The sequence below is a fragment of the Gigantopelta aegis genome, chromosome 4, assembly GCF_016097555.1.
Source record: "Gigantopelta aegis isolate Gae_Host chromosome 4, Gae_host_genome, whole genome shotgun sequence".
Taxonomy (NCBI): domain Eukaryota; kingdom Metazoa; phylum Mollusca; class Gastropoda; order Neomphalida; family Peltospiridae; genus Gigantopelta; species Gigantopelta aegis.
In genome coordinates this window covers 116620535-116633807 of record NC_054702.1, presented here as the reverse complement: position 1 = coordinate 116633807, position 13273 = coordinate 116620535, and the positions used below count along the sequence as shown (strand labels likewise).

At 37.9% G+C, this 13273-nt stretch overlaps 1 protein-coding gene across 3 annotated transcripts in view; it reads left to right on the top strand.

The window, feature by feature from the left end:
• Positions 1–12629, top strand: part of LOC121371879 (ADP-ribose glycohydrolase MACROD2-like) — a 54320-nt gene extending 41691 nt beyond the window's left edge. For all 3 annotated transcript variants that reach the window (XM_041498101.1, XM_041498098.1, XM_041498099.1), the window contains 2 exons: positions 9832–10149; positions 10645–12629. In XM_041498101.1, the coding sequence (XP_041354035.1) occupies positions 9832–10149; positions 10645–10766 (440 nt within the window). In that variant the 3' untranslated portion in view covers positions 10767–12629. The remainder of the gene's footprint in view (positions 1–9831; positions 10150–10644) is intronic.
• The last annotated feature ends 644 nt before the right edge of the window (positions 12630–13273 follow it).

The window sequence follows — 13273 nt, the reverse complement described above, 5'->3', positions numbered from 1 at the left end:
AGGATTCCATGTGCCCGGATTCAGAAACTCATTCAGTCTATGCCAAGGAGATGTCGCGCAGTGATTGCTGCTGCTGGTGGCCACACACGGTACTGATTTCAGTGCCCTCATGCGACGCTGTTTGGTGACGAAAACGCCTCCACTGCCGTCAGTCCATAGGAAGAACATTGTCACATACTCATGTCAAATTTGACTGTGATACGATCATAAATAACGAAATTATGCCACTTTGTATTAAAGAGATAATTCCATGAATATTTCGCCTATGCGTTTCTTTTTTGAAAGAGTATAGGTAGCAGTACACCAAGTTTTAGTATCTCACCAGGTCAGAGTTTGAGGTGCACCCAACTTTTAATTGCACAGTTAATACTACCAGTCCTGCCATTGGTGATAAATGTGACAGGCTTTGTTGTGATCAATGTGGGTTCATCGGCTCAGTTAATACTACCAGTCCTGCCATTGGTGATAAATGTGACAGGCTTTGTTGTGATCAATGTGGGTTCATCGGCTCAGTTAATACTACCAGTCCTGCCATTGGTGATAAATGTGACAGGCTTTGTTGTGATCAATGTGGGTTCATCGGCTCAGTTAATACTACCAGTCCTGCCATTGGTGATAAATGTGACAGGCTTTGTTGTGATCAATGTGGGTTCATCGGCTCAGTTAATACTACCAGTCCTGCCATTGGTGATAAATGTGACAGGCTTTGTTGTCATCAATGTGGGTTCATCGGCTCAGTTAATACTACCAGTCCTGCCATTGGTGATAAATGTGACAGGCTTTGTTGTGATCAATGTGGGTTCATCGGCTCAGTTAATACTACCAGTCCTGCCATTGGTGATAAATGTGACAGGCTTTGTTGTGATCAATGTGGGTTCATCGGCTCAGTTAATACTACCAGTCCTGCCATTGGTGATAAATGTGACAGGCTTTGTTGTGATCAATGTGGGTTCATCGGCTCAGTTAATACTACCAGTCCTGCCATTGGTGATAAATGTGACAGGCTTTGTTGTGATCAATGTGGGTTCATCGGCTCAGTTAATACTACCAGTCCTGCCATTGGTGATAAATGTGACAGGCTTTGTTGTGATCAATGTGGGTTCATCGGCTCAGTTAATACTACCAGTCCTGCCATTGGTGATAAATGTGACAGGCTTTGTTGTCATCAATGTGGGTTCATCGGCTCAGTTAATACTACCAGTCCTGCCATTGGTGATAAATGTGACAGGCTTTGTTGTGATCAATGTGGGTTCATCGGCTCAGTTAATACTACCAGTCCTGCCATTGGTGATAAATGTGACAGGCTTTGTTGTGATCAATGTGGGTTCATCGGCTCAGTTAATACTACCAGTCCTGCCATTGGTGATAAATGTGACAGGCTTTGTTGTGATCAATGTGGGTTCATCGGCTCAGTTAATACTACCAGTCCTGCCATTGGTGATAAATGTGACAGGCTTTGTTGTGATCAATGTGGGTTCATCGGCTCAGTTAATACTACCAGTCCTGCCATTGGTGATAAATGTGACAGGCTTTGTTGTGATCAATGTGGGTTCATCGGCTCAGTTAATACTACCAGTCCTGCCATTGGTGATAAATGTGACAGGCTTTGTTGTGATCAATGTGGGTTCATCGGCTCAGTTAATACTACCAGTCCTGCCATTGGTGATAAATGTGACAGGCTTTGTTGTGATCAATGTGGGTTCATCGGCTCAGTTAATACTACCAGTCCTGCCATTGGTGATAAATGTGACAGGCTTTGTTGTGATCAATGTGGGTTCATCGGCTCAGTTAATACTACCAGTCCTGCCATTGGTGATAAATGTGACAGGCTTTGTTGTCATCAATGTGGGTTCATCGGCTCAGTTAATACTACCAGTCCTGCCATTGGTGATAAATGTGACAGGCTTTGTTGTGATCAATGTGGGTTCATCGGCTCAGTTAATACTGTGTGGAGGCCTACTAAGAACAGGATGACAGTTTTTCAGCAGTACTAGAGTAGTCAAAGAGGCTTTCCGATATGTCTGGAACTGGCAGCTTAAGCCCCACTTGTTTTCTGATTTACTTAAAGTGTGACAGTGGTAGTATTTATATCAATGGTGTATTAGTTCATGGACCAGATACTGAAACCCTCCAAGATTTTTGGAGACCAGTATTTTTAGCTAACCCATTATATATGAATTTAATATCTGCTTGTCTACAGCAAAAATGTTGGTGGAATGAAAACATATTGCCATTTGATTGGGGGTACTGTTGCACATTTTGTGTCCCAAAAATACTATATGGAAAAACTTTAATAGATATGAGGCCAAAATGGATGATATTCAGCACATACTAGATGTTAATATTAAGAAACCAAATAATAATGCAATATGTGATATGAATAATGATATACTCATCAGCAAAAGTTAAGCATTGCCTGAAATGCATTATTTTCTGTATTTACACATACTTTGGGCTGCTTGAACCTTTTATTATTAAATATTGCACTTTATTTAATATATTGAGGCAGCATTATTCAAATATCGTTCAGTATATCTGCCTATACTATACAAAATTAATTAAGGGCCAATAGATATTTTAGCATTTTCCTTTAAATATGGAGGAACATACAACTTCTTCCTTTCTAAGGTGTAAGAAATCCTAGCCGAATGCTCATTTCAATATTTTTCATAAATATATGAAATGCCCACTGTTCAAGATTTTTGCATTTAACACGGTTCACATTTTATTGAAACAATGTTTAGAAATCATGTATATATGACCAAAATTAGCTACAATAATATGACACCAACAAAGAATTATCAGAAAGTTTACTAGCCCTTAATTAATTTTGTTGAGTATACATGTATGTGCATCAATATTATGAAGATATCCCTCTATACTAAATACCAGAGTTAAAAATTTAAAACGTCAGTTTTGTGTACCTAATTTCCTTTGCATTACATGATTGTACGATTCATCTATTTCACAGAGTTCATCTTATACTAGTCTGTGTTTGTAATATTTTTAGAAAGAAAGTTTTTGTTTAACAATACCACTAGAGCACATTGATTATTTAATCATTGGCTATTGGATGTCATACATTTGGTAATTCTAATACTTAGTCATCAGAGGAAACCTGCTACATTTTTCCCAATCTAATTAAAATTAGCTTCACTATTACATGTGGATCTAACAGCAGCCCGTTGGAGCTCATACCCAGTTGACCTTTCATTCGACCAATCAAAACCTTACTTGCAAAATCATGCCAGTGATTTAAAAAGAATTTGAAAACATTCGGGATTATGCCGAAGGTATACGAAATGATTTGGGTGAATTACGAAGTATGCCGGAAACGAATTTCAATATAAAATTTTATATAAAATTCATTTTAAGACAGAAAAAAACCCCGTGATGGTATAGCCATAAAATCTGTTTATACTAGTGTACAATCCAGAGTTTATTGCTGCACTTTCCCCCGTGTTTTTTTAATGTTGAAATAGACCAACAAGTTCGCCTATAACATAAATAGTCGCGCCCGATTTTTTTAGAATTTGTATGCTCCCGAATAACGCTATAAACGGCGAAGTGTAATTGGTTGATATTTGAATTGTTATTTATAGATGAAATGTCACCTGGACATGGGAGTCCACGCAATGCTGTTAGATCTACCAGGATAGACCCAGTAGAGCTAATTTTAATCAGATTGCATTTTTTCATTAGCAGCAAGGGATCTTTTATATGCACTTTCCCACAGATAGGACAGCACATACCACGGCCTTTGACCAGTTGTGATGCACTGGTTGGGATGAGAAAAACCCAATCAGTTGAATGGATCCACCGAGGAGGTGCGATCCTGCAACATAAGCACCTCAGGCGAACACTGTAATATTTTTTTATTTGCCTTTTTATTTATATGGTGTTTAACTTATGCTCAGGTGTATATAATTAGTATCTACATCGAACATTGTCATTAGCACTAGAAAAGTCTTGACTTCATTTCATATTCCTTTGTATTTTCATGCAATTAAAATATGGTGTCTGTCATGTTATGAATTTCTGTGATTCTCCTTCTTCGGGCTCTGTTCTAGTTCCTCCATCATGTCCATCAGCTCTCGTGGTATCATATCATCGTTTCATCACTAGTATTCCTTTTGAAAGTTATCAGCCATGACTATTGGGTTGAGAAACTGCCTGGCATGACTGATACTAAATGACAACGTTGCAATTTGTTCTCTTTATGTGCATTCTTATAGCATTTTCAGTGAACATATATACATGTAGGGTTGAGAAGCTGATGTAGTTCAATATTATCATAATTGGTTAGACAACAAACATTTCCAGATATTTCTCAAGTCATAATCTTTTAGTGTTATTTACACCTGCACTTCCATAGAGAAGGTATAGTAAATGATCTACTTCTTAAATAGATGAACATCAGTTTCTGCTTATCTTCCATGAGCTAAAAACATTTCAAGGAAATTTTGATGTTGCTTGAGAATATTCAAAACCATCAGTTTTCTATTCTGCATAAAAGCACTGTTGGTATCATACTCATAGTCAGTAAAAATCCGTAATGATGCTGTGCACATCTATAAGATGCCTCTTGTTGCCTAGTTAAATGTATAAATGTTTGTATCTGGGATGGTGAACTGGCAGCAATGTACAGACGACCGGCCTCGGTGGCGTCGTGGCAGGCCATCGGTCTACAGGCTGGTAGATACTGGGTTCGGATCCCAGTCGAGGCATGGGATTTTTAATCCAGATACCGACTCCAAACCCTGAGTGAGTGCTCCGCAAGGCTCAATGGGTAGGTGTAAACCACTTGCACCGACCAGTGATCCATAACTGGTTCAACAAAAGCCATGGTTTGTGCTATCCTGCCTGTGGGAAGCGCAAATAAAAGATCCCTTGCTGTCTATCGGAAGAGTAGCCCATGTAGTGGCGACAGCGGGTTTCCTCTCAAAACCTGTGTGGTCCTGAACCATATGTGTGACGCCATATAACCGTAAATAAAATGTGTTGAGTGCGTCGTTAAATAAAACACTTCTTTCAATGTACAGACATTGAAGTATAATCTTTCTCTGCATCTTTTGTACTTCACAACACCTCAGACATGGTTTGCATTTGAAACATGTACTCTGTCTCACAAAAAGAACCTTCTTCCCAAGAAGTTGGCAGAGTTTTCATTTTCATTTAGGAGTAATGTCTTTGTAGGGATTCCTTAGATCAAGTGTGGCTTGGAAGAACCCCTTTCACATGAGAAACTTAGTGCCAAACCACGAATGCTGCTATTATGCTACAGTGGATTTGTTGCAAACCATCCATCATGCAGAGATTCCCTGAAAATACATTGTACCAGTAGAGCAAATTGTCATGGTCTCATTTGGTATTAATCATATCACACAGTCCATGGTTGAGAAATATCCAAAGAAATAGTGGAGGTGAGTGGATGGTTTGTAATCTGACATATTAAGGGAGAAACACGAGCAAAGTCCCAGAGAAAAAATAAGAAAATTACAGATACTGTAAACCGTATTAATATTGCGACGTGTTTTTTCCACGAATGTATACCTTAGCGCATGCTCGCGACGTGTAAATTTCGCGAACGACCGCTGACAGCTAAAAAAAGAAAGTGGATAAAGACAGCTCACTGTAATTGTTATAAAGTTACCGTCTGTAAATCAATATTCTGTTATCCTACATCAAGCAATTGTGCCTGGTACAGTCTATAGGGGGGTTTAGGCCCTACCCACCTCACCTGTATTAGAATCACAGCTTCAGTTGTTAACTGTTAACACCGTTTGGTAGATAAAACAATAAACGATTAGTCGCCATCGCTTGAAGTTACATAAAACAATTAACGATTAGTCACCATCAATGAGAGCTCGTGTATAGGCTGTGCCTGTTGAGTGAATCTTTTTGTGAATTTTATTCTCAATAAAATATTTCAAAACAAAACAAATTACTTTAAGCACACTTCAAACTGAAAAATAGTGCGTGCGTATTAATTTCGCGACATAAGGTTGGATGCGAAATTTATACGCACGCATTTTTTTCACGGTTTACAGTATTGTGATCATGATAAACACTATATTAGAGTCCGATGATAAGACTGAAATAGAAAAGAAAGTCAAGTGCTAGATATGCCTGATGACTATATTTGATGTCAAATATATACACATAAGCAGAAATCAAGCACAATTTAAATAGAAATGTGTTTTTAAAATATTAAAAGCTTCTGTGAAATAGATCAATTTTAAATGTAAAACACATATGCCGAGGCTGGTACTAAGAACAGAGGGTCATCTTCATAATATTAAATTTGTGAACATATTGTATAAACCCTATATACTGAACCATATTTGGATAATGAAGCCTCCATATGTCAAAAAAAAACGAAAAATCCAGTTTGTGTATACATTGAAATGAATGCATTTCTGGCATTGCTTAACTTATATGTGTAGAAGTATATAATTATTCATACCACATAATATTGTTTTGTAGTTGTTATTAACACCTATTTTAGGATACAAAGTAGGTAGAAATAGAAAATTGTGAACTTACATATATCCTATTTGGGTCAGATAAAATGATTGAGAATTGGGAATTAAAGTTAGATATTACTGATGACAATATTCCATATAGATGTCAAGTATATACACCAAAACATAAGTTAAGCACAACTTAACTTAAAAACAGGTCATTGTGAGATAAGTGAATATAGATATTCAAATTTTCCATGAACATGGTTTAGACAACATGTACTGCTCCATGTTTGAATAATGCTGTCTTCATATATTAAATACAATGCACATTTAATAATAAACGGTTCAGACTGTTCTAATTATACTCTGTCAAAAAAGAAACGCATAGGCAAAATATTCATGGAATTATCTCTTAAATACAAAGTGGCATAATTTCGTTATTTATGATCGTATCACAGTCAAATTTGACATGAGTATGTGACAAACAGCACCGCACGAGGGCGCTGAAATCAGTACCTTGTGTGGCCACCACCAGCAGCTATCACTGCACAACATCTCCTTGGCATAGACTGAATGAGTCTCTGAATCTGGGCACGTGGAATCCTAGCCCATTCTTCCTGCAGTACATGTGACAGTTGCGGAAGCATCTGAGGCTCCGGGTCACGCTGGGATACACGTTTGTCCAGTTCGTCCCATAGATGTTCAATGGGGTTGAGATCTGGTGATCTGTTCAATGGGGTGAGATCTGGTGATCTTGATGGCCATGGCAGCACATTAATGTTGTCATTCTGTAGGAAATCCATTGTTACACATGCCATATATGCGGACTGGCATTGTCCTGCTGAAAGAGTTCTCTCTGTCGATCCAAAATGGGAAGCATGTGACGACGAAGAATTTCATCCCGATAGCGTACAGCTGCTTGAGGTTGCCTTGTATGAACACAAGTTCATTTCTGCCAGTGTATGAGATGGCTCCCCACATCGTGACACTCCCTCCACCGAATCTGTCAACTTAGGCGATACAGTTGTTGGCAAAATGTTCACTGTGGCATCTGTAAAGATGTTGTCCTCCATCACGTCGCTGTAGAAGGAAACGTTACTCATCGCTGAACCATGCTCGCCGCCAGTTTCCTAAGTTCCACCCCTGTACATTCGTGCACCAGCGAACACATAAATGTCAATGTTGACGTTGCAGGACGGAGCCAACATATGGTCTCCTAGCCCGAAAACCAGGTTCTCGAAGTTGATTCCGAATGGATTGAGCAGACACCCTTCTCAAACCAGGTATGCGTCCAGCAGTGTTCGTTGCTGTGGCAGTTCGGTGATGCAAGTGCAGAACCCGGATGTAGCGATCTTGTGCTGCAGTTGTTATGCGAGGTCTTCCACTTCTGGGCCAGTCTTCAGCTGATTGAAACTGCTGGTACCTGTCCCAGAGAGGTGAAATGGTGCTCTGACAATCTAATTAAAATTAGCTCCACTATTACATGTGGATCTAACAGCAGCCAGTTGGAGCTCATGTCCACCAATCAAAACCTTAGTTGCAGAATCATGCCAGTGATTTAAAAATAATTTGAAAACATTCCGAATTATCCTGAGGGTATACGACATGTTTCGTGTGAATTACGAATGCCGTAAAACATGTTTTATTTTATATAATAAATAATTTGTAATGTAAAACTGAAGACTGATTTAGTTGTTTGTTTTTTTATAAATAAATAAATAATTTTTAATGTAAAATTGAAGACTGATAACCCATCCCGTACGTATTGGTATGGTTCGCTGTACTGCGGCCACTAAAATAGACTCGCCCGATATTTTTAGAATTTGTATGCTCCCAAATAATGTTATAAAAGGCGAAGTGTGATTGGTCAATATTTAAATTATTATTTACAGACGAAATGTTACCTGGACATTGGAGACTACGCAGTGTTGTTAGCAATCTGATTAAAATTAGTTTCTACTGGTCTAAATAAGGCATTCGTAATTCACATGAAACATATCGTATACCCTCAGGATAATTCGCAATGTTTTCAAATTATTTTCAAATCACTGGCATGATTCTGCAAGTAAGGTTTTGATTGGTGGACATGAGCTCCAACTGGCTGCTGTTAGATCCACATGTAATAGTGGAGCTAATTTTAATTAGATTGGGTGCTCTGATGGACGTTAGTGTGGCGTGCGACTGCTGACTGCGATTCACCGAACTGGAGGCAGCCTATTGAAATGTTTTGATTCGGCAGGTTTAGTCTTGGCATCTTGTAACTCGTCTACGTCGAAATGGAAATGAGGCATCATTGCGAGCATTGTAGCTTTAAATACCCCAATCTTTTCCCCGAGTTTCATGTGCATTCGCATTTCACACCAATTTCCTGCAATTGTCGCACAACATGCCACAACATGCGTTGAATTTATTTTAGGGTGCATTTGGGCATGCTGTCCCATTCCAGGAACATTAACAAACATGGTCATTCAGGAACATTAACAAACATGGTCATTCAGCAACATTGTACCAAAAAAAATTATTTTGTAAAATCAAACACTTTTCTTTTCTTTTTTGACAGAGTATATGGTATGTATTTACACATAGAGAATTATATATATTAGGAACTGCTTAACTTTTGCTGGTGAGTATACCCCCGGTACTCTATCCATACCACATATATTGCATTGCTTTGTGGTTTGTTGTTATGAACATGTAGTTTAGCTTGAATAGCATTAATAATTTGGTCTTAAACCTGTTCAGAGTATGTGTGGATGTTATTTCAACACTGCCATTCAGTTTTTTCATATACTATGTTTGTAATAAACAGGGCATTTCAATTTCATTGCCTCACTATACTTATATGCTAAAAATGTATTATTTTTTGGTGGAATATGTTTACCAGTAACCCAGCTTTAAAGTAAAAGCAGTGATATAGTCCAGAATTATTTACAGGTATTTTCAAAAATTAGTTAGAATATTCACCTTGATCAGAAATTTTCCCTGTTAAAAATAAATAGGGTACCTACATTGAAAAGTACCTACAGGCACATCCACCAACAGATTGCCTGCAGACAACCTGATTTGAATATGACTACGGATGATTTTCACAGATATACTCATCTTGAAAAATCCATAGGTGAGGGCAGAGTGGGGGGAAGGGTTATAGTGGGCCCATGGTCTATATATGTTGATTAAAATGTAGCAGTTTTAACCCCATGTTACTGTTGTCATCTATGTGATTTGATTATCACTGTCATCTTTATGGTGATGATTGGTGTACACCTTTTGTAAAACTGCCCATCCAGCCAGGAGTCTATCTAACTACATGCTCAAATCCTTGTCCTGGTTTTAAGGTCCTGATATTTTAATACTCCTATTTCAGATAAAAGTCTGAAGGTGTCGGAAACAGAAGGTATTGAAGCCATGGAGACTGACGATTCATCTTCCACGAATGACAACAACAAAGCAACATTACACACACCTGCAGAAGATTCCACATCCAAACACGAGAAAAACAAATCAACATTACAGGCAGCTAAAACATCTTCTAAAAATACAACATCCAAACAGGACACAAATAAATCAACATCAAATGCAGCTAAAATATCTACTGACAATGCAATGATCAAGAGTGACAAAAATAAATCAACTTGTAAATCTGAAAAATCTGGTGATGAGAATAAAATGGATGTTGATAAAGGTTTGTACTGCTTTTGTATGTAATTAAACAGTCGTACACAGATATTGATGCTTATAAAGGTTTGTAGAAAACTTGTATTATATAATTAGAGAGTAATGTACAGACACTGTTGGTGATAAAGGTTTGTAAAATACTTGTATATGATTAAACAGTAAGGTACGCAGCTTGTAGACTTCTATTTGTTTAACCTGACCAATGTAATTGAGCTGACACAGAATGTATATTTACAAGTAATGAATGAAACAGCTGTTTTATTAAACTAGCTATGTCTGCCGATTTACAGACAGGTAGCTGGTTGTGTAATGACAGTGAACCATATTGGTATTTTACAGTGTTAAAACTCCGAAAACAGACATTGCAATACAATTGTCTAACAAGTAGGAACATTGAAAATAGGTCGGGGATTTCTCAATTTTTTGGGAGGGTGTTGTTTTTATTATGTTTATAATGATAATGGTGGCTTCAAATGGTTAGATGTACCCAATGTTGTTTCAGATACGACTGAAGAAACAGACCACAGGGATTCAGCTCCTGATAACAAGACTTCGTCGGACAGTAAAACTCCATCTCGAGCAGAGAAATCTAAACGTGAACCCTTTATAGAAACGTCTCTTTGATGTGCTTTTTAAGTCACTGTTAGTATGGTGATATCACAGTACTGAGAAACCTAAAAGAGAATTGTTTCTCGAGACTTCTCTTTGATGTGCTTTGTGAGTGACTATTACCATGGTAATAACACAATTCTGAGAAACCTAAAAGAGAACTTGTTAAGGAGACGTCTCTTTGATATGCTTTTTGAGTCACTGTCACCATGGTGATATCACAATACTGAGAAAGCTAAAAGAAAACCAGTTACGGCTAACACAGTGCTAAGCAGCAGATGAATAGGAGTGTTGTAGAATCTTGTGTTATTATATGCTGCATGTATCTTTTACCTAGTAGGATTTACTTTTAAAGATTGCTGTGAATTCAAACCAAATTATTATCTATATCATTTGCAACTTAATTGTTTTTGCTTCCGTCATTTAGTTTTATGATATGACAAATAATATCTTTGTGTCAAACAACGAGAGAGAGAGAGAGAGAGAGAGAGAGAGAGAGAGAGAGAGAGAGAGAGAGAGAGAGAGAGAGAGAGAGAGAGAGAGAGAGAGAGAGAGAGCGTGAGCGTGAGCGTGTGCGTGTGCGTGTGCGTGTGTGTATTTATATCATGGTAGTCCTATGACAAAGCTAGACATGTCTAACAGTGTGTATTTATTTAGATGCTACATTTGTCCAGTGGCATAACTACACAAAACAACACAATGTGTTTTGGAAACAGAATATAAGTGACTGAGTGGTGCTATTGTTGAAAAGACAAGTAGAGTGATGCCATAAAGAAAGTTTCCAGTGCTAAACGACCGTGGTGGATGGTTCACTCACTATAGAGAGCAAGAAACAGACAAAGACCTACTGCCAAAAAATACACTCGTACTTTTAAAAAAGCAGTGAGGCATCTTTTATATGCACTTTCCCATAGATGGAGCAGGACATACCACAACCTTTGATATAGCAGTTGTGGGCCGCTGGTTGGGACGAGACCAAATTGAAAAGTCGATCACATCCCAGGCAACACTTTATCAGTGAGCTACATCCGTCCACTGACTTTCCTTATGTATTTAACAAAGTCACTTTCTTTACCCCAGAACACGAAAACAGCAATCACAGTCTCACTTAATAAAGTCACCTTGGACTGCAGACACTGTTGCCAGTTTATCAGTTTGGTGCAGTAGTACAGCCTGGCAATCCAAAGGTTTACTATTACAAAAGTGTCTGGCATGTCACTTTTACTGATGTATTACAACTTGGAGACCGTGTTTACAAATGTTAAAACCCAAGTTTTTACTAAGCATCCTATTCAGGATTCATACTATATATAGGTGTTGACAATGTTACAGTCTGTCTGTTTTCATTATTGTTATTATTATCATCATTTCTCTTTATACAGTGTTCTATTTGTTAGTGATTATCTTTGTTAGTTTACACTGTGTGGCATTGATTAACAGTATTGCTTTATTTCATATTGGTTTTTCAGATCATCGTCAGCTGTTCATTTTAAGTCTTTTGTTGGTCTGTTTGTCAGTCTATAAAAAGGTATACGCCATAGGCAGATTCTGATTTCATAATTTATAATCTAAACTGGAACATCTTATAAAATTTAATGATAGATTCCAAATCTTCAATAAAGATTTTATAATCCTATTCACTATTGGATGCAACTTGCTACCAATCTTCAAAAACACTAAATTTTATCATTTTAATTATTATCATCATCATCATATGCCGGTTGTGTCTTCAACAATCATCAAATTGATTTAATGAAATATGTCTTCTTTGTTTTTTAACTTTAATTTTGTGGAGTGGAAAGCAATTTTTGCTTCTCAGATTTTAATTTAGAAATAAATTCTGCAACTTGACAGCAGTTACAGAAATTAGTCTCGGAATTAGACTTCTTGTTACATTTATAGTGCAATTTTTTTAAAAACTAAAAACTTCTATTTATGTTATCGCTCCTGAAAATGAGCAATTCTGGATATACCAGGAATACTGACAGAAATAAGATGGAAGTAAAAGCTGCTTGTGCAATTCATTATCGCATTCACTGCCTGTCTCCTGGTTCAGATTTAAAATAAATTGTATTCACTGACAAACACACAGTAAGTGTTATACTACATAGAAAAGTGTACCTCATATCATCACATTTGAACCTGAAGGGTTATGTTTGGGGCCTTGGCATCAGGATGGCACTCTGGCAATGCTGAGGACGCACCAGGAGCCTAACAGCAACTGTGTAAGTTCTCTATCACTGTGAGGACGCACCAGGAGCCTAACAGCAACTGTGTAAGTTCTCTATCACTGTGAGGACGCACCAGGAGCCTAACAGCAACTGTGTATGTTCTCTATCACTGTGAGGACGCACCAGGAACCTAACAGCAACTGTATGAGTTCTGTATCACTGTGGGGACGCACCAGGAGCCTAACAGCAACTGTGTATGTTCTCTGTCACTGTGAGGATGCACCAGGAACCTAACAGCAACTGTATGAGTTCTGTATCACTGTGGGCACCAGGAGCCTAACAGCACGCAAC